General features: G+C 39.3%; 1 protein-coding gene across 3 annotated transcripts in view; it reads left to right on the top strand.

The window, feature by feature from the left end:
- The window catches only part of SPIDR (scaffold protein involved in DNA repair), a 202,912-nt gene that overhangs the window by 67,139 nt on the left and 114,602 nt on the right, over positions 1-21,171 (top strand). For all 3 annotated transcript variants that reach the window (XM_042798123.1, XM_042798122.1, XM_033001085.2), the window contains exon 8: positions 11,443-11,662. In XM_042798123.1, coding sequence (XP_042654057.1) covers positions 11,443-11,662 — 220 coding nt within the window. The remainder of the gene's footprint in view (positions 1-11,442; positions 11,663-21,171) is intronic.

Genomic DNA, 21,171 nt, shown 5'->3' with positions numbered 1-21,171 from the left:
CAGCCAACTCTTTTCAGAACTGCTATGTTGAAAATTATACAGGCATGCTGGCTTAAAACTAGTCAAGCCTTCTGCATGTTGTTTTTGTTCCAACTGAGTTACTAATGGGTATGAGGTTATTTTATCGTTCTTATGTGGTATGATGACATCCTCTTGCTTCTTCTCAAATATGGAACAGAAATTGATATTGAATACGTCTGTCTTTTTAATAAAATTAAAATTTTTATTGTTCTCTATAGTTCTCTATAGTAATGGACCTGCAACATTGCTAATATGCTAATACTCTTTTTGTCCTAGCTTCACATGTGTCATTACAAAACCTTGTTTTCCTGCTCACCATTTTGTCCTAGGCTGAAACATTCCATGCTAAACATCTGCCTATGGCTGAATTCCTTTTTTTTGATTATTCTTCTTTCTTTTGAAAAATGAGTCATAATTCATTATCATTTTATGAGAAAAAAGCTATGGGAAAATACCTTGCTCTATTCTAAAGTACATTTAAAAATCTGATGAGTGTCTTCAAGACGATTCAGTTTTGGCAGAAGATGAGCCATTTCTGGGATATGTCTTCTGTCATCATGGTGAAAATCTACAAGAACTTGGGCAAGTTAGAAGTCTTTAGAACAAACTACTGTTTCGTTTATACTGTGAGCATTTGCTAAAATTTCTGAAAGATACTGAACATGCTATAATTGAGGAATACACTTCAACTTCACAGCATAAACTTCAGTTCCAATTCCCAGTCCTTATTCCAAAGCATGAGGATGATAAAATAATCATTAAAATAGCTGTGATAATATTTTGGGGACATTTTTTCATCTAGGGCAAAATTTATTTTTGATAGTTTTGTTCTTATAATGGCCATACTGTTTCACGTCACCAAAGTAAAAGTGGTGGTTGGTTTGGAAAATATCAGTCGAAATGGTTGAAATTTTAGTAATGTAACTAGATAACCTTCTAATTGCTTCTAGTCTGGAAATATGAAGTGTCAGCACAGCAATTGCATACCACTTTCAGCTTTCCTCTTTTTAGGTTCATACTAAGGGTGTCTCACTAATCTGAGATTCTTCTTGGATTTTGTTTCCCCTCTGTTTTGCCTGGTAATATTTCTAGATCACATTGTTTTCAGGTCTGTTTCTGACTTCGGCAACAAAAGTAAAGAACTTCTCAAAAGACAAACTCAAATGAGTTATCAAAGGAGTCTGAAGATTAACACGGAAGTAGTTTAGTTGCTGGGAGAGCTGTCATGTCACTTTGGATATCCCATAGACATGCAGACCAGAAGTTCATTGCTAAGGCAGAGGGGAGCAATTTCAAATGAGATCAGTTTGAAGTCCTCCTTCCATCTGAGATTTAAGGAAAAACGTTTCCAGAAGTGTGGGCTGTTCCCCCCCTTGGGCATTTCATGTTACAGAATTTTATGCCTTTGTTTTGCTGTTGTTTACTTTTATTTGTATCAACGTCCATGTTATCAGAGAAACCCTTGTTTTGGCTTTATATTTTAAAAATTCCTTTCTGTTTGCTCCCCTGACCCCTTTCTGTAAGTAACCATTGTGGTTTGGCTGCCTCTTGGTCCCTGGGATGAATCACTACCCCAGAAAAGAGCGCCTCCTTTCAGCACGCACTTTCTGGTTTTTACACAGTGCATGGGAGTCTCACTTTTGGCTGACTCTCTCTGCAGGGTAGAAGAAATCTTTGTGCTTTCTCCATTTTGACAATATTGGGTCAAAACTGCAATCAGCAGCCTGTCCCTGAGTTGGGATAGGCAAGCACTAAGAATGTGCATTTTTGCAAGGTGATTGGTAATTCCACTTCTGTAGTCAAGCTAACCATATCAGACAGAGGCCTGAAAGGGGAGAATACCAAAGCTTGCCCATGCTAGACAGTGTTGGTTGGATGCTTCCTGTGGTTTAGTTCTAATGGATACTGATGTCAGGCTCTTTGCCACAAATTCCGAATATTTTTTTTCTTCACAAGATGTAAAAGGGAGGCTGAGAGGTGTGCAGTCGCCACAGCAGCAAGCCCCTGATCAGTCAAGCTAATGGTTTAAGAGTACTATGTGCAAGGGCTTTTAGACCATTTGCAAGGGTTTTTTTCCTGTATGTAGTGCTGCAACTTCCCCATGAAGTTTCCTGTTTGGGTAAAGAGGAGATCTGGACAGTTGAGAGAGAGAGGAAAATAAAAAAAACAACAAAAAACCTGAACCTTCTTCCTGTCAACAGCTGCTGGTTTTATGGGGATTACATGATGTAGAAGAAAAAATAGTGCTTTTCTGAGTTATGTTCAGACAACTTTACTGTCTGTAGGAGAGGGCACTAACTATATTTGAAGCAAACTCATGTAGATTCCTTCTGTAACTTCTGAAATCTTACTTTCTGTACATTTTGTTTTCTGTTGTTTTCCTTCCCCTTGCAGTTATTATCAAAGCAGTTCTTTACCTGAAATGCAGAAGCATATTATTCTCTAGCATTTGTAATCTGTTACAAGATACTTGGTATTTGCTGGCCTAAGATTAAGATTTAGGATTGGATTACAATTGAATGTGAGTAATAAACTGATAATAAACCAAAACCATTGAGGTTTCCTTCCAAACTGCATTTCCTCTCAGGGGGAAGTGACCTTCAAGGGGCAACAATTCTTCAGTTTGATGAGGCCAGTGGAACACATGAGGGGAGGAGGGTGAAGCCCTGGAGGTGAGGACGGGGTTTCACACTTAACTCCACATTTGCAGGAAGGCTGAAAAGCTTACAGAAGAGGACATAAACAATCACTCCCCACTTCCAGTCTCAGGAACTAGTTCAGGTGATGGGAAGAAAGGATTTTAGCAGCTTGAATGACATGATACTTGTACAAAAATTTATCTCTGTAGATGAAGAAAACAAGGGTAGTCCTTAACAGGGTTTCCTTTTACCATGCAAAATTCTTCTAAAAACATAAAAGTCTGAGCTTTGCTACTTGTTGCTTATTTTCTTAGTTCTCGATAGTTTGTTTTATTACTTAAGACTTAATACTAAAAATTAGAGACATGGAAAGTGGCCAAATTTATGTCTGTCTTTTTTTTTTTTTTTTTTGCTAGCCAACTGTCTGAACTTTTTATAGCATTGGGAAGGAAAAAATCAAATGTAAACTTGTGTTTTTCAAACAAGAATACTTCATATTGGTTTTGTTTTCTAATGAGAAACAATACACGGTCACTTTAAGTAGTTTACATATATTCTTGTAAAGAATGTATAATTTTTAAAGCACAGCCTTTTAAAAATGAATATAGATATGGCAAGAAGCCATCATGCCTGCAAGACTTGGTGTGTTTTTGAGAAAAATCTTTTCTAATGGCTTCAGAAGTTACCAGCCCAGGAAGAATAACAACATGTATAGATCAAAATAGCAACCAGATGCTTTTGTGCAGGTTGTGAAAACATTGGAATCTCCACCTGATTTTCAGTGTTGACTTTGGATTGCAAGGATCTGCTTGGTAGCTACCTGCTTGCTAAATTTGTTATGCCTGCACCTGCAGTCTTTTACATGAGGGAGGACGAAGAACAATAATGGGATGCCAAGCAAAAGAATGTTTTTATTTTGATTTATGCTTGTAACTTGACATTTTACACTTGAGAATGAAAGTAAAACTATGTGGCTTGAATCAGAAAATGTAGGCTTGGCTATTCTTCCACTGCAGATAGTAAGTACTGTCCCAGGAGGGTGTCTAGTGACTGCAGTTTTGGACTTTCATTCTTAGTGCAGTAAGTACTATTCCCAATATTAATTGCCCAAGATTCTTTGTACTTTCCATGGGAAATATTATTTTATAATAGCTTTTAGCTAGGATTAGTAGAAATATGACTTGAGTGTAACACCTGTGTTTCTTGTAGTTCATATTTCTAAAGAATTTGCCAGTTAAGTAAAAGTATAATTTAACTTTTCAGCCATGTTCTTTAGAAATGTTAACTATGTCAGGCAGAGTACAAATTTGTTTCTGAACTGCAGTTCATATATATATATGGTTTGTTTGATAGCTTTTTGAGCATAAGTAACAGTAATTTAGTTTCCTTAAAAGTATCTGTCCTTCTCCCACATCATTCAGATATCTGTAAGATCAAGAACAGTGCATTGTGACTGTTTAGCTGGTAAGAATAAATACAGGCTGTCCTGACTGCCTTTGCACAAAACAAATATTTGTTAGCAGTTTTTCAAAGATTAACATGACTTCAAGCAATCTCATCTTCTTCCTAATCCCTTGGGTTTTCCTGTGAGTTTTTCTTGTTTGTTCAGAAAGCTCTGCTTGGATGAGTATAACTTAATCGATTTAAAAGGAAGGTGTTGAAGCACTCTTCCTTTTGCCTCTTACTCTGCTTGCTTGGTTTCCCTCATCCATATCACTTACGGGGTAATTCTTGTAGCTGAGGAGTTTCTCTGTTATTTTGTCATTCTTGCTTTGCATGTAGTCTACATGTATAGTTACTGGTGTGTGTGTTCTTTTTTACTAGACACTTTTTACTATCACAATAATAATTTCCACTCTGCTCTTCTACATGCTTGCATATGAGTTTGTTTTGGTTTGGTTTTTTTTTTTTTCCAGAATGCTCAGTGGAGAAGAGGTGTACACTGCTTGGCATTTTACTAAAATCTAGTTTTCTTCTGTGCTTGTACGATCTGTTCTGTGTGCTTGTGGTTCAGTTTTCTGCATTGGCACTGTGGCCTTTAAATGAAAATTTATTTCTACCTTGCGTCATGTGTAATTGTTACATTTAGTTACATTCAGATGGGCGTATCCTGTCCTTCAGCCCTGTGGGTGAGATGCGTTCCCTCAACATTGCAAGATTTCTAAATTCGCACGGAAGAAGGGACAGACAACTGAAAAATGACAGTGTGGGAGCAGCCACTGTCATAGAGTCAGCCTGCCTCTGGTTTCTCCTGTTGACGTGGTGGTGGTGGTACCGTTGTTACTTCTGCTGAGCTGAGCTGTGTGGAGGTGCACTGGCTGTTCCAGCTAACACATTCAAAACATGCAGGATGGGGTAAATTACCCTCTGCCCCAGATGCTTCTTCAGGACCTGGCACGTGTCGCATACCCATGTGTTGTCCTGAAGTACTTTTCCTCACCCTGTAGGTTTGATAGGGACTGTTCTGCTGCTGGAGTTCGCTTGACTGACTCTCCAGAGAGAGTTTGTTCCCCCTTGAGAGCTCTCAGTTCAAGGCTACAGGTGCTCTTCTGGAACACGTGAACAGTAACATTTTAGAAAAATTCACTTGAGTGAGGTCAAACTGTATATAGTCTTACTGATACCAGTATCTGATGCATTTCCATACATCAAGTCTCATGGATCCTCTCCTTGCCAGTGTGTTCAGTTTTCTGTCACTATGTAGCAAGAGAAACCTAAAATATGCAGTCCCCAAGAGATCATAATTTCTGTATTTTTCTCCTCATTTGTCTTCCTCATTGGTAGTTCCACAGCTATTAAAACAAACTTTAGAGTTGTATTTCAGGCAATGAAGCCAGAATGTCTGAACATTTTTTTTTTTTAAATTGTGCTTCTCGATGTTTTTCTTCTCTCCGAAATGGTTTTGGGTTATTAAGAGTCAAAGCAGACTGGCTTTCTTCTTAGCCTTCTTCCTAGGCTGCCCTTGGCATGGCCAGTGTATCATCTGTGACCATGTAAATTCAGTGGTGATGTGGCTTAAATATATGCATCTTATGTGAAGCCACTTTGTTAGGTCTGAAGATTAAGAACCTTTACTCTGCCAGAGAATGTAGAGTCATGCTGAAGTTTTCAAAAGGCTCAAGATCTCAGAGTCTGTGATCCCCAAAGGAACAGGGAAATTTTTTTTTTATTTATTTTTTTTTTTCTTTTAACCATCCTGGAATTAGGAGTAATGCAGAACATCTGCAAAGTACTGCGTCAAAACATGTTTTGATGTCATGGCATATGACATGGTATATGACTGAAGGGCAGCATCAACATATGTACTGAAATAATAAACAGAAATGAAAGGAGCTAACCAGGAAAACTGATGCATTCAGTGTGAAATCTGTTTGTTCATCTCCCACACACTTGAAATATTTTTGTGGATTGAGTATTTCATGTCTGGGTTGCAAACTGTGCTGAGAGACCAACATCCCGGAGGCCTCCTGGAATTAAATAATCAACTATGGATGGAAGAGCAGATATGCTAGGCGATCAAACTGAAAGTTCCTCTACCTTAGGATCCTGTTTCTGGCAGTGACAAGAGCTACCAAAACGCTTAGGAGAAATTACAACAGGGCTAACACTTGATGATATTTCCCCAAAGTATTCTCCCAACGATCTCCCAAAGATCCCTGTCTCAGGGACTTTCTGAACCAGAACTAGTGTCTTGTCATCTTAGTAGTTCTAAATAAATTTTTTTCTCCTACCAAGAAGTTACTGGTTGTTTTTCTGAACCCATGCATACAGTATAGACCTGTTTTGATCACACAATTGTGAAGCATCAGGCTTTTTTGGAAGTTCTGCCCAAGGTCTTTGCCAGCTTTGTTCCATTACTACTGTTGCCAAAAAGACCTTTCCCTGTGATTTCAAAGGTTCTGCTAACAGCAGCAGTGAGAGGTTGATGTCCCGTTTGCCTAGGTTTGGATCAGGATTTCTTCATCTGTTTCTGAGGAGCCTGAAGATGTGGCTGCTGTGTATGCTGGTGGGGTGGTACTGAATCTGCCTGTCCAGCCCTCTCATGGCAGATCTGCTGGATGGCTTTTGTCAGAGCTCCTTGTTTCTTGGCTGGGAGGTGAGGGAGGCTCTTGTCAGTCAGAGAGAGGCTTCCCCAGAGATATTTCCCTGCTTAAATGGCTTGTTCTTCCCACCAGTCTCTCCTACTGGTTTCACTCGTTCTAGACCACTTGTGAGATCTGGAGGAATTAATTTGTTTGATCATGGTCCATCTAGCAATGACTTCTGTCTGTTTTCTTCCAGTGGGTGGCACTTACCACAGCAGTGTTCTGCAAAGTGCTGATATGACCTTTACGGGTGGAAGCTAACCCAGCTCATCACTGGTACCTGAATTCTCTTGTACTGCAACCCTTCTGTGACCAGCATTTTGAATCACTAGTATTCCTGTGAGTACTAGTGCCAGCCTGTTGCTGCATGTCTCTGTGAAGGTTTTTCTTCTTACGGAAAATTCTGTTAGAAGTGAGGGAGCATTACAGGGCCCAGTGGCTGATTCCTTCGCCTTTTAAACGGTGCTCTTTAGAGGACATATGTTGTACATCCCAAATACCTCTTCAAAATTCACACTCAAGATTTATCAGTGCCTTTCTGTCTTTCTTCGTGGCACCTCAAATTATACTTCATGCCTCCAGGATGAATAAGCTCTCTTTATATTCATGGAGCCAGATCTTTCAAATGATCCTTGAGCCTGTGTCAGTTTTCTCTGACTTTCCAGCTGATTCTGTGCGAAGGCTACAGAGAGGTGCTGGAAGGAGCAGCCGTCCACGCTAGGCTGTGTTCCAGGACCGCTGAGCTGCAGCAGCCCTCTGAAACCAGGAGCTCAGAGTGCCCAGGGCTTTGCTGAGAAATGTGCCTCTGTCTGACGCCGACCAGGCAGCTATCTGGGTTTCCATCTTTATCTCCCTCAAGCATTGCACTGTTGCAGAGGCATCTGGCACCAAAGAAGAGCTCTGTCAAGCAGTCCTCAAATTGCTGCTTGAGTGGAATATTTCTAAATGCATCCAGGCAGCTGTAGGCTCACTGTCTGTGAGTGTGCATGTGGACTTGTCTTTCAGTGGGAGAGGAAAGGTTACTTTCAAGTAAGTAAACTGAAGGTTTTTTCAAACAAGTATTCCATAGATACCTGCAGTTCTTATTCCTTCTCTCTTTCTCAGGCTCCCTCCGCTATATAGCATTATGCCTAGTCGATGGATAACAGTAGGTATGCTCTGACCCAGGTTCATTACCATAGCGTGGTGTTTATCCACTGTGGACGTTAAGGCTCAAAAAAGATGAAATATAGAGTCTGGCCAAGAGTTGTAGAACATCTGTGCATTTATGGTATCAAATGTGCCTGTGGATCACGCACCTCGAACAGCCAGTATCTCTGTTCAGTGACTTCATCTTGGCGGTCCTTCCTGCATGCTGAAGGAGCATCTCAAGGACAGTCCAGCCTGGGCACCATAGGGGAAAAGGAGTAACTGGATATTGTTTGAAACTGGCTTAATTCAGCCTTGTTGGGCTGTCACTGAAAAGAACCGTTCTCCCTTGGTCCCTTCCTGCCCTACCCGCCCCCTTTCCATCACTTGTTCCTTCCTTTCCCTAGCATCTGCTCATGTGCTTTGGTGGCCTTGCAATTAGCTAGATTAACTCACTGATTTTGTTAAAAACTAACCCCGAAGAAAGGCATTTATTGCATACTCTAGAGAGCAAAATAGGAAATGAAGGAATATAAAGTGTAGGAATAGGTGGGGTTGCAGCACAGTTATTGCTTGCACCTTTTAAAATACATATTACTGTAAAGTATTCTTCCTTTTTTAAGATTATTAGGTAATGCCATGAAACCTGCACATCTGCAGATTCAAATTTCTTGGGCTGTAGTTCTGCTTGCAAGTGAAATAAAGTGAATTAGGACTCCAGCAAGCAAGTGAGAACTTCTATGAATTATCCAAGAGTGAAAGAGGAAATTGCAAAAACTTAAAGGGAGATTTTCATATGGATGAACAAACAAGTAAATTTCTCTGGAAACTGCAGAAATTGCAGTGATCCAGCCCATCTCCTCACCCACAAATTCTCCCTTCAATGTGCAGCCACATACATTTGATTTATTTTTGATTGACGTAACAATACAAGAGCCAAATGAATTAAAAAAGAAGCTACATTCTGAACTTCAGTGTTTCATCACATGCCAGGAATCCAAAGTGTTTTGCCATGTTGTTCATAGAGCATTCTATTAGCAGCAGTAATAATAATTTCTGAGTAATTAAATTAAACTATCTCTGTGCATCTAAATAAACAAATAGATTGTGGTTCTGTAGAATGTGCATGGATGCCAAGTGTGAGACTTGGCTAGTTGCTGAAATTGTGCTGCTTTTAATGCAGAAGCATTCAGCTTCATTTAGTATCAGCTCCCGGGGCTTGCACCAACTTTAAGACTGCCTTGCGAGAGACTGGTACTTTGACACAGTGTTTTCCTCCAGTGTCATTTAGAAAGCTTTCATATAGATCTAGTTCTTGAAATACCTAGCATTTTTAACTGTTTTATAGTCAGAGGTATGTAAAAGAAAAATGTTATTAGGTTGTCATTGGTTGTCTTCAACCTGCTTTATCAGCTGAGTAACATATACACTAATGACCAGTAAGAACTGTCATAAAATTATGTAGGTAAGAAGTGCATGGTTTGGAAGTGATGAACAGTCTCTCTCATGAGCTGTCTTAATACCATGGCTCTTTGTTTTGTTTTGTGTTGTTGGGGTTTTTTTTAATAAACTGTTGGTCTGTTTCAAAATTGAGGTTGATTTTTTTGTGACTTGGGTTTTAAAGTGGATGAACATGCAAATTGTGCAGTATGTCTAGAGGGGAGAGGTAAATACTCAGTTACTTTGAAGGCTGAGAATTTTTGTGGTTGGAAGAATTTGTTTATGCGTGCCAGATGACTTGGGGGTGCAGGGGACCACAACTGCAACTAGTCAGGCAAAACAGAATTAAAGTGTGAATGTTCTAAGTCCTTGCCTTTAGGCACAGAAAACTAGTCCGTGCTCACACTTGGTAGAAGTTTGCACATAAGCAAACCTTAGCACAGTGCAGTGGGTATCTGGAGTAGCACTGCGATGTTACAGCTTTCCCTGAGAAGGTGACAGAGTGAGGAGTAGGAGTGGTGACAGCCCTCTCTTTTCATCAGCCAACCTCAAAGGACTTGGCGGGAAGCATCCGTTCTCCTACTCCTGCATCTCAGATCTGAAAAAGGAGGTCAAGCTGTAATGGCTTGGACAGAAATGGCTTATGTACATCATATGGGGGACTTTCTACTGGAACCCTTTATCCTGCTGGAAGATGCCAGTTCATGGGAAACAGAATGCTTTGCAGAAGCATGTTGCATGTGATGAAAATTTGGTTCGCATAAAAGTGGTTTTGAGAACATTTCAGTTTTATATTTCAAAATTACTTTATTTTGGTTTCAGTATAAAATGTAATAAAGACTGGGGAATACAAAACAGGGACAAAATATTTTCTTTTTTTGTAGAATTTAACTTTATTTAATAAACCTGAAAGGTTTTAGGGCCCAGTTTCTTTGGTTTGGGTTTCTTGAGGGTTGGGTTACTTTTTTTGAAGTTTCTCATAAACTGAAACTAAAATATTTTGATTTATTTTCCAAAGGAAAGGCAGTCACAATTGTGAAATGGGCCTTAAAATAAACAAACAAATAACTAGTACAGCTCTGCCATCAAGTCCCAGTATCACGTTCACAGTTCCTCCCTTGCTGCTGCTTTGCTGTGGGAGGACAATAATTTATATCAGCTGTTTTTCTTGGGATGTTGTGTTTTTCCCAATGCAATTTGTGAATTGGAATGGGTAGAATTGGGGCTCTGCTGCCCCTATCCTATGGCACCCTGTCTTTCCCCACTAACTGCTTGTAGCATTTGGCAGGTAGATAACACTAATTCTCCCCTCAGTGACCAAAGTACAAATCTAAGTGGGACTAGGTGAGAAAGAAGAAATCTTACATAATCTTACAGTACAGGCCTAGGTCTGTTTGAGTAGCTGTAGCCCTGTGCTGACTGCAAAGAGAGGTAGAAGTAATTTCATTTCAGTGCGAAGTTGCTTTTTCTTTAGCATAGACAAAAGTGCTTTGAATTGAACTGTATGGGATGCTGGTATCAGTTCATGTTGCTTTAAAACAAGAGAAACTTCTGTTTCTTGATTGCCTACTGATCAGTTTTGCAATGATTATTTTTAGTCAGTACATTTACCTTACTCCCTCTTTCTCCACATTTGCCCCTAGATGTGAATCGTCAGCTTTTAGATGCTTTGTACCTAACAGGTACTCTTCTAACTTGGTCCCTGACAGCTGTTGCTTTGAGAGAGGTCAGGGAGGACAAACGCAGATTCACTTTTAACACAGTGTGATTATTCCATTTTTAAATAAATGCATTTTGTGCAGTATCTAATAAAAGAAGACTGAACATAGTGAATGAGTTGCAAGATTAAAAAGTTCAAACATGCTGAGAGAGGGCTTGAAAGGAGTTTGTGATTTCACTGGTGTTTGAAGAAGTGCAGGTAGGCTTTTGTCACCACAGTTAATAGTATCTATAAAGAAAAATGAGCAGAAAACCTTAACATGTCTTTTGATGGGGCATTGTATTCTACTCATACGTAGATTTTTCATTCGAACAGATCTGCAGAGGGATGCACATCTTCAGCGTTCTAGTATTTCTTTCTTCTCATTCAGACTTTGCATTTTTACTTTTCATTTTAATTTATTTTCCAGATAAATCTGGTGTCTTAATTGTGAAGATCTTAGAAATGTTTGAGGAGTGTACGATACAAGTTGCCATCTGCCAGCAGCTGGAACAGTCTCCTGCTACGCCTTCCTCCAAAGATGCTGTCATCCATGTGGGAGAACCAATACTCAAAGTCCTCTTTGCAAGAGAGACAGCAGCTCACCTGAAGGGCAGGCCGCGGGATGTCATCCACATCTACCCTCCATGGTGAGTAGGGAGAGCCAGCCGTGCTTGCTGTAGCACCGCAGAGCAAAGCGGGGTTGGTAGAATTCTGGCTGCATTGTTGTGGGAAAGACCTCGAGGGGTAGGGGGGGAGCAGGACTGTCTTGTGGTCATCTGTCTCTGGTGGCTGGAGAGGCTTTGGCAGATACCTTAAAGATAGCTCAGATAACAACTAAATGGGTATCATAATGCCTCTAGTGTTGCTCAGGGCTTCAGTTTTGTTTTCTCTTAATATTTTCATGTTTAGAGCGATAGAACGGCCTGAGCAATGTCTTATCAATGATAAGGCCAATAAAGTGCATACTTTCTGGTAGCAAAGTAGTTCAGGAATGCTCATCTGTTGCTGTGAGTATGGGTATAATGTTTCAGTAGAAAAGTCTTTATTAACTGTATAGCATTCAGCAAAAACAGCATGCAGCTTAAAAAATGGGGGGGAAAAACAAAACAAAACAAAACAAAAATAAGAAATAAGTGATTCGTGATATTCTTATGGAATCAGTAAATACCTTTTTGGCAGTTCCACATTGCTGCTGCTGTCACTGTCTTCAGTTCCCCAAATCCATCTTCAGCACAACCTGTTCTGGAATTCTCAAAAATGTTTGGTCTACATTTGTGATTTTTTTTTCCGAATTGGATTACTTTCCTGATTTTAAGGGGTAGCATAAAGTGATGAGACTTCTAATAAAGCAGCTGGTTGTTGGCGGCTGTAGGCTGGAAGGTCTACTTTTCATAAAAATTGAAGAAAACTTTGAAGATAACTCCTCTTTTTACTCTTCTCCACCAAAATTATAAAAGAGGAAATACTTTTATTCTTATGTATTTCGGCATTCATTACCTGAGTGTAAGCTGTAGTAGAGTCCTGCCTCTAGTGTTTGACCATATCCTTTTGCAAAATACTTTTTCCTGTTTTGCAAAGGTCTGTATCTGGTTTTTATCTTGATTAATAGCTGCAAATCTTTTTTGGGTTCCCCAATTTGTAATTTCTTTCCCTTCTAAACTGTTGTTTAACTCTTTTTGGAGGTGATTAAAAAATTAAGGGAAGATACTTAACCTGTGGTTTATTATGGCTACAGATACAACTACTGATAGTTTAGCTGTAAATACATCAGTAGCTAAGGGAAATACAGCTGAATATTAATTAAGCCCTAGTCTGATATGAAATAAGTCACTGCTTTTTTTTTTTTCTCCTCCCACCCCTAACGTACTGTTTGTTCTTGTTTACCTTTTCCTTCGACAAGATTCTTTTCATGCTTTACATTTGCTTTTGTTTCCCCCTACTTTTTTCTTGTTTCTCTCTCCTACAAACTTCCATCTTGGTTCCATTTTTCTCTTCAGGTTTCTTTTGTTGTTTTTAAACCAAGAGGCATCACATTTATGCTGCTGTATCTTTCTGTATAGACCTTAACCTACACAAGCGTTTTTGTGCCAGCAAAACTTTCAGGTAGAGGATGAGTCAGCTTTTGCTTTTTCTTTTTCCCTCCTTTTTTCTTTTCCTGAACAATTAACTGTCAGTATGCTTAGTATGTGTAAGTCCCAGACCACTTCAGGTTGTTCCCTGTCTTCTCTGGGAAGATGTAACTTTGCACTGATAAAATCCTCTTCAGACTACAAGCATCTGTAGCTGTACTAGTGTAGTCTTCTAATTTGTTTAAAATCTAAGATGTTCTGGATATAAACCTCATTCCTATATATGTATGTGTGTGCGTAAACTGAGATTTCTTGAGAAAAATTCATAGCTGTTTGTCTACCCAGAAATACCAGGTTTTATTTGCTTTTGGTTTTTATTTTAGTAGGAAGTGCTTTTCATGTAAGCAAAAGGTTATTTCATAAAACCAGAATGTTTGGGCAGGGGATATGTCTGCTTTGTCAGAGTTGCTCTCCTTACTTATGTGGATCTCAAGGTGCTTTATAAAGACATTAGTCAGTAGTGGCAAAACTGCATTATTTCTCATTTCTAGTCATATTCTCTATCATTTTGAACTGATCTTAATGTCAGTTGTCTGTTTACTCAACAAAAAGTCAAAAGAAGTTGGGCTGGATACTGTTGAACTAAACCTACTGGAAGTGGGGAGGGGGGAGGATGAGGGACATTTTTGGTTTAGATTATTATTTGGCACTTTTAGTTTACATTAATTGGAAACTGGACTTGTACACTTAATGGAAGTTTCCTCTGTCACATTTCCAAGCTTCTATTCTGTTAAATTATTACTTGAGAGCTCTGAATGCTGAAATATGGTTTCTGTTACTCTGCATTGAATTTGTACTTCTGTCGTTAAAAACAAATACTGTTTGTGTTAAAATGTTTTCCTGTCGATTCAAGTGTGTGACTAGTACAAAAATGAATTAACTAAATCTAACCCTGACGTGGTGGAATAAATATATTTACTTATCTTATTGATATCACCAGTCAGAAGCAAAAGGAAACAAAAAAAGAAGTAGATGCAAGGGGAGACGATCCTTGAACGACCTGCATGTACTTGAGAAACTCAGCACACGATACATTGTTGTACTGTATTTTGAAATACTCGTATGGTAAGGCAGAATGGGATGAGACAGGGTGATTTATAAGTGGGCTGCTTCTGCTGCCAGAAAGTAACGTCCTGAGAGTAGAATTTCCTGGTATCTTTAAAATAACACACCAGAATTGTGTTCTGACTTTTCTTTTTGCTTTCTGACCTGGCAGCTGAGTAGGTAAGATGCAGACACACAAGACTGCTGGCTTCTTTATGTGACTATTTGTGAGCAAAAATTGAATGCATCATTTTGAAGCCTTTGTAAAATTAGATTTTGCTTTTGTAACTCTATTTGTACATGTTGTGAACTCAGGGCACAGCTTGGTATGTGAAATGTCTCTCACAGTAGACTTGCATAAATACTTTGGGAAGCAGTGTTTAGATATGTCTTGATATATTTGTTGATATTTGTTTGCATGCAGAATCCCATGATACTTCAGCACTAGAGTACAAGCAAATTAGTTTAAAAAATAAAATATCGACAGAAGACCAGTTAGAAGAATGTTACCAACCTGGACATTGCTTATGAGAACGGTGCCACTGATTTTCAGAGGAGTTTTGTGTCAGAGTAAGAATTTGCAGGACTGAGCCCTGATTTCTTTATAACTGGGTGGGGATTTCTTCAGGTCTAGTGTCTCACAGGAAATATTTACAGTCTTGAATGAAAGGGATTTCATGTGAGAATTGACGCTTGCTGTAGGGAAAGCAACTCTGATAGGCCAATTGTGACATTTTCAGACCAGTGTGCCTGGGGGAGGAGGGAGCTCAGCTGCCTGACCTCTGAGCCATCTGGTGGGAGCCTGCTCCCATCCTGAGTCTATATAGAAATATTATTGCAGTGTTATATCTAAATAAGGACTATTAACTTGGACACATCACATGAAAATGGTTGTGTGTTTTGAGCTGGAGCTGGTTTGTGTCTGGCCAGCTGGGAACACAACAGGCAAAAGAACTCAGCCCTGCCTGCCCCTGCCTGCGTAGGCTTGCCTTTGTGTGTCTTCGCAGTACCTGAGCAATTCCTTGGATTAAGATTTTAAGTGAACACCTCATAATTTTTACAAACGGGATCTGAATCATTAAGTGTTTTTAACACCTGGAAGAGGAAAAGCTTATTACTGAGTGTAATTAAATCAATTACTAAGTCTTTATTCACTTCACAGAAACACATATCCAGCAAAAAGTGAAAACTGCTTGATACTGTAAAGATGTGAGAAAATGGGAACAAAGGCTTTCCAATTCCACTAGTGGTGGTTTTATGGCTTCAACTTACCCAGGGTTTTTTTGTTTTCTATAATTTTTACAATTAAACAATAATTTACCATACCTGATAGAGAAAGTGGTAAGAGTTGCTATTTTTCGAGACTTCAGGATTCACTTTTTTTGTGCTGTCAGCAGGGCTTGAGGATAGAGTTTCCTTCAGATACTCCTGCCTCCTGCTTGTAGATTGGCCTACTGTTGACTACTCAAGATAAATTAACCTGAAGAAAATGGTGCAGATTAGAATGCTTTTTGTTGCTGTTAAATCTAACAACTTTGAAATGTTTTTCATGTATTTCTGAAGTAAAATACTAGAAGTGTGTTGGTATGAATACAGTTGTTGGCAATAGCAATATAAACCACAAATCACGTTTGATTTGGACAGGCTCAGAGACCGATCCATACCTACTGAACATGATGGTCTGATATGAAACCTCTAGTTCAGGAGGCTCACGTGCTGCTGACAACTAGAGGGTTGGGATGATATGAAAGGGGCAGAACCACTTTGTGTTGTGTTCTTACATTGCCTGTAAACATAGTCCATTATGCGCTGCAGAAGACGGAATCCTTGGCTAGATAGCTGCTACTCACTATGCAACTTCTCTGTGCTTAAAAGAGGGAGTTTATTTTAGGAACTCAGTATGGTAAGTATATAAAGCACTTAACTCTGTGACATCAGCAGGCAACTTCAAAGTTGTTCTTTAGTTTCTCTTAACCTATGAAACCACGGGGAATCATAATTACTCAGCTTTGAAAGTGTTCCAGCGCCTGGTGAAAGTGTTTAATGTGGACTTCTCGTTTCTACTTGCATTACACTAGATTCAGTCTCTCCTCAATGAAAGTCGTTTAGAAGAGTTTGAATTATTTACTGCCAAGAAGAGCTCATACAAAACATTGCTGCAGATCAAGTGGTGTACAGTGAGGAAACCTTGTATCTCAAGTCCTTTAAGGTGGGCCAGTGATAGAAGTGGCTGTAAAAACATGCAAGCAAGCTCTGAATAAGTTTATGTACAGGAAGCAATCTAGCTCTGGGAACTTATGTATTCGTCTACTTTAGAATTATCCTGGATATGCCGTAGGCTGTTTTGTTGGCTCAACAACAGGATTTACAATAAATAGCTATGTTACTGTGATTTTTGCATTGTCTTACTTAATACACTGTCTTACGTTGCATGGTCTTACATAACCTTGGTGAGCAATAACAGCACCAACACAGGGTGCTAACATTTCACGGGTGTTTGGAAGTAGTGTGACTGGTGTTAAAGAGGTTTCGCCTACCATCTGATGAAGATAGAGACTTTTTGTCACTGTTGCTCTTACCAATCAGGGGAAGCATTTAAGAACGTTGTTACAGAATACTTCCCTATCACAAGGAAGATCATGTGAAAGTAGGATCTTGGGCTTCATATATTAATGAAAAGCAGAAATGACCTACTGCTGGTATATAAGAAGGAAAGCATCTATATCCTTTAAAATTTTTTCATTCCATAGAAGTAAAATAGAAATATAAATTAAGACATGTATGGAACATCTTGCATAAATTCAGTTTCTCTACTTATTCCACAGAGAGGCAGCTTCATTGAATGCTTGATTGATCAGTTGGACAAAACCGATCTATGGTCACCATCTTCCTTTGATGAAATCGAAGCATTTATAAATATATATACACAAGCACATATAGAAGTCAGATCCCTCCCATTGGAAAGATGTTTGCTCTGCCTTTACATTCTTTCTTTGAAGATGTTACAATAGCAGAGTGGGAGAGCCCTGATAAGAGGGACGAGGCTCACTCAGAAGATAAAATTCTACAAAACTTCAGAGCTGTAAAGCCAGTGTGGGCACTCTTTCTAAAGCACATATGGGAATGGCCTTGGAGCCAAAGATCAGATCATATCATCTGCTTGGAGTTGCAGTTGTGAAAACTGAAGCTCCTTTCAGAAGAAGCTGAAGCAGATGCAGGCTTCTTGCAAGTGTTAGGATATACCTTTCCTAGTGCAATCACTTCAAAAGTTGTCTTTTGAGAATAGGAATACATAAACTTTTTGTGAACTGAAAGTTGTCTCTAACAAGCTTTTAATATAATTTCTTCAATACTTCTGTTGCTTTATCCATTTTGACAGAGCAGTCCCTAGAATTTTACTCGTTTTTCTATTTTTAAAAAATTTTTTTTTTTTTTTCCGTCCTTTCATGTAAAGGGAGAAAGTTGTATCTGTAGAGCTGCTCAGGTATATCCTATTTTATGTCTCTAGAACTAAAGAGATTAAACCATTAGTAGTATTTGTGTTTGTTCACCTTGAATGTAGAAAATCGAAATAACATCATTTCTTAGTAATCAAATCAATGAATAATTATGTTTATTCATAGGTAGATGGCATAATTGGAAAAATACAGAATTACAAAGCTTTGATTCCGAGGGGAGAGCAAGTCATTTATGCCATTTCTGTGATTTGTCACAACCACTTGAAGCAACAGTTGCCTGGTATTCCGGGTGTGGGCTATGTCTAATAAGCACAGTAACGTGATCACACTTCCACAGTGAGATAGACTTGTTTATTTTTATAACTATGGCATAGATAGAGGTATTATATGAATGTCATACATAAAATATTAGTACCCTGAAAAACAAAGATGAAAGAACTGCTCTCTATGAAAGGGGGTTTCCTTGGATAAAAGAATGGAAACACATTTGGGGAAGATGGGAGCCTCGAGGTAATAAATCCAGAGTTCTGTAGAAGATTAAAACTGGATTTTTAAACATGACTGTCTGTCTCTGGGCTGATAGCCAATGGTATCTTGACATGCTGAAAAAGGGGACTTTCCACTGTATTGTACCAATGAAGTGCTGGATTTTGTTGATACGTTTGTTTGCTTTCGGCCAAATCGCCTGGGTCAGAAGCGAGTGGTGTGTTTGCGAAGCAGCAGCTTGGTTTTTTCGATCAAGGCTGAACTGCGTACCTGCCAGCAGGGGTGTCGAGCGCGTGTCTGCCCAGGGGGGTGTCTGAACTGGGTGCCCGCAGGCGGTCGTTACGCCCCTGGCTCGCGCCAGGGCGAGCGACCCAGGCAGCCTGCGCAGAGCTCGCCTGGAAGGAGCGTGGGGTGGCGTGGGGGTCTCAGGAGGTAATTCTGTGCTCCGGAGGGAGCCTCCACCAGGATGAATTCTTCAATGTGGGCCATTTCACTTGTAAGAATCAAGGAAATGTTGAAAAGAGGCAGTGAAGGTGAATAGCCTGGTTTATGCTGGCGGGGGAGGCGTGTGGTGGTTTTCTACGTTTTTGTTAAATACTAGATACTGTCCAACACTGATCCTACTGGAATGATTGTAGTGTCCGGTTAATGGGAAAAATCTTAATCACTCCACCATGGTGCTTACACGTTGAGGAATTAGCACATATTTGAGCCCGTGGGTTTTAGGTACAGAAGAAGAAAATTATGGTTTTCAACATCCAATCCTTACGTTCAGTGATGCTGTTTACATTTGAATTATTAAGTTAGTGGAAAAAATATTCAGTGAGAATGAAAATGACCTATCCTAATAATCACAAAATATTCTCATCCTGAAAATCTAATAATGTGTGCTTTTTTTTTTTTTTTTTTAATGGAAGGTCTGTACTTGAAACTTTCCAGCTTTTATAAATGAGGAAATTCCAAGCATTTTGTAGTGACAGATACTGTTAGTGGGTAGTTGTCCACTGACGTCAAAAACAGAGGATGGTGAACAGCTTTGTTCAAGTCAACGAAAAATGTACAGTCTTGGATAAACTCTGTGTTAGCAACGGAGCTATCAATGATATACGAGCAGCTTCACATGAGTTCCCATGTGCATTCAATCCAATGCTAAATTCCAGATCTTGTTTAATGAGCAACTGATGGAGCCAAGACCTGGCACTGCACAAAATCCTGCAGTCTGCTTTATCCAGTCATGAAGGAAAAACAAGCTAAATAAGTTCAGATGAACAAGTTCAGAATTACTTCAGGGTTATTAAAAAGTTGTGATTTGTATTCCTCTGCTAATGTTTATGACTAACACATTTGGGACGTGTAAAACAATACTTAATTTGTAAAAAGACTGTGTGCCAAAATTCCCGCAGTAGTTTAACCACTAAAGAGCAACTTTTGACTGGGTGAATGGTTTGTTTAAATGTTTAAGATTATCGGTAATCAACTATATTTTAAAAAAAAAAATTTACATTTTGAAAAACGATGATTTCTTCTTGTTGGATTGCTGTTCAGCACTTTCACTTTGTGAAATACAATGTATTTCCATAGCTCATCATGGAGAAACAATTCTAAAGTCAAGTGCCACTCTCTTTAGCAGGTGTGCTTTACTACTGTAATGGTAGGTGTGTAGTTACAGTATGATTTTTACATGCAGTTCTGTATACAGTTATGTCGGGCTTTGAATATGCTGGATATTTTATACCACAGTGGATTTTCACGCTAAGCATGCTTGTGTCCTTATGCAATTTTGTATGGGCAAAGAGATGAACAAAGTGTGAGTTCACCAAATTGTCATGTCTGGTGAGTCCCCTCAGTGTGAAGGTATGCTTTCTCAGACTCCTCCTCCTGAATGCCATATTTAAATGTAAGTAAGCAAAAGTTAATTACTGGACTCCTAGCAGAAATAATAATAAACCCCCTCAAGTATTTCAAAAGGGGAATGTTGCTTTCAAATACTTGAAAAATGTGGAATGTTGCTACCCAAAATGCAGTATTTAAAACATCTCAGCTATCCTGAGGGGTGGGGGCACAGGGGGAAGGGGGAGAACAAATTTTGCTGTTACTTCTACCAGGCAGATTGCTTTCCTTTCAGTAAAACCTCATGGAAAAAATGCCCGTGGTTTTATGTATTTTTGGCAGCAAGAATGTACTTTGGTATATAAAGCAGTTCAGCTGTGAAACATTCAGTGCAGCCTTTTGTGTGTTTGATGAAGCTTCTCTTCCTACCAGTCCTCTGAGTCAACATTAACCACGCAGATTGCAATGTATTACTTCTCCCTGAGTGGCAGGCTTCTTTGACAGCTTCCTGAGCTATCTTGAAAAAGTATTTCTCTTGTTACTATCCCAGTACGGCCTTCTGTCAGACCAAGTTTCTCTCAGCAGAAGTATCAGAACAGTATCCATGACATTAGAAGTGGTGTACGACCATTAGTTTTACCTTTGAGGGATTCACTGTGTGTTTTGAAAGCCAAATCACTGGTGTGGCTCCAAAAAAATCATACTTGGCAGTATGTGGGAAGGGGTTTTTTTAATGTGTGTGGGTTGTTTTGTTTTTTTTCTTTTGTTTTAGTTTTTCTTTTTTTTTAACTCTCTTTAACCTCTTTAAACTCCTGGAATTATATCTGTTGTCTCCTTGATAAAAGTTAAGAAGCCTAGTGAACATTTCTGTAGATGTTTCTGGTTTTGATGGTTCTTTCTCTCCCCCTTTCTTAAGTCTTGGATTTTTATTTTTTTTATAAGTGGCGCACGTTTGTTGTCATGATGATGGGCTTTGCATAGCTTTCCTGGGAATCACTGCCCATAGTCAGTCTCCATGGTCCTTGGCTGGCGTCAGAGAGGACTGCATGTTCACGTCGAAGCTCCTGCTGCTGTTCGCATCCCATCTGTTAATGCAAACCCAAGTCTGTCAGCACCTTCAGCTAATACCTTGTAATTCAAACTGAGGCTGTGAAGAAAGACCACCTTTTGCCATCTCCAAAGTATTGTTGGGACAGGCATTGTAGATCA

This window comes from Tyto alba, unplaced genomic scaffold, assembly GCF_018691265.1.
Source record: "Tyto alba isolate M040663 unplaced genomic scaffold, T.alba_DEE_v4.0 Super-Scaffold_27, whole genome shotgun sequence".
Lineage (NCBI taxonomy): Eukaryota > Metazoa > Chordata > Aves > Strigiformes > Tytonidae > Tyto > Tyto alba.
This window is presented reverse-complemented; position numbering and strand designations above follow the sequence as displayed.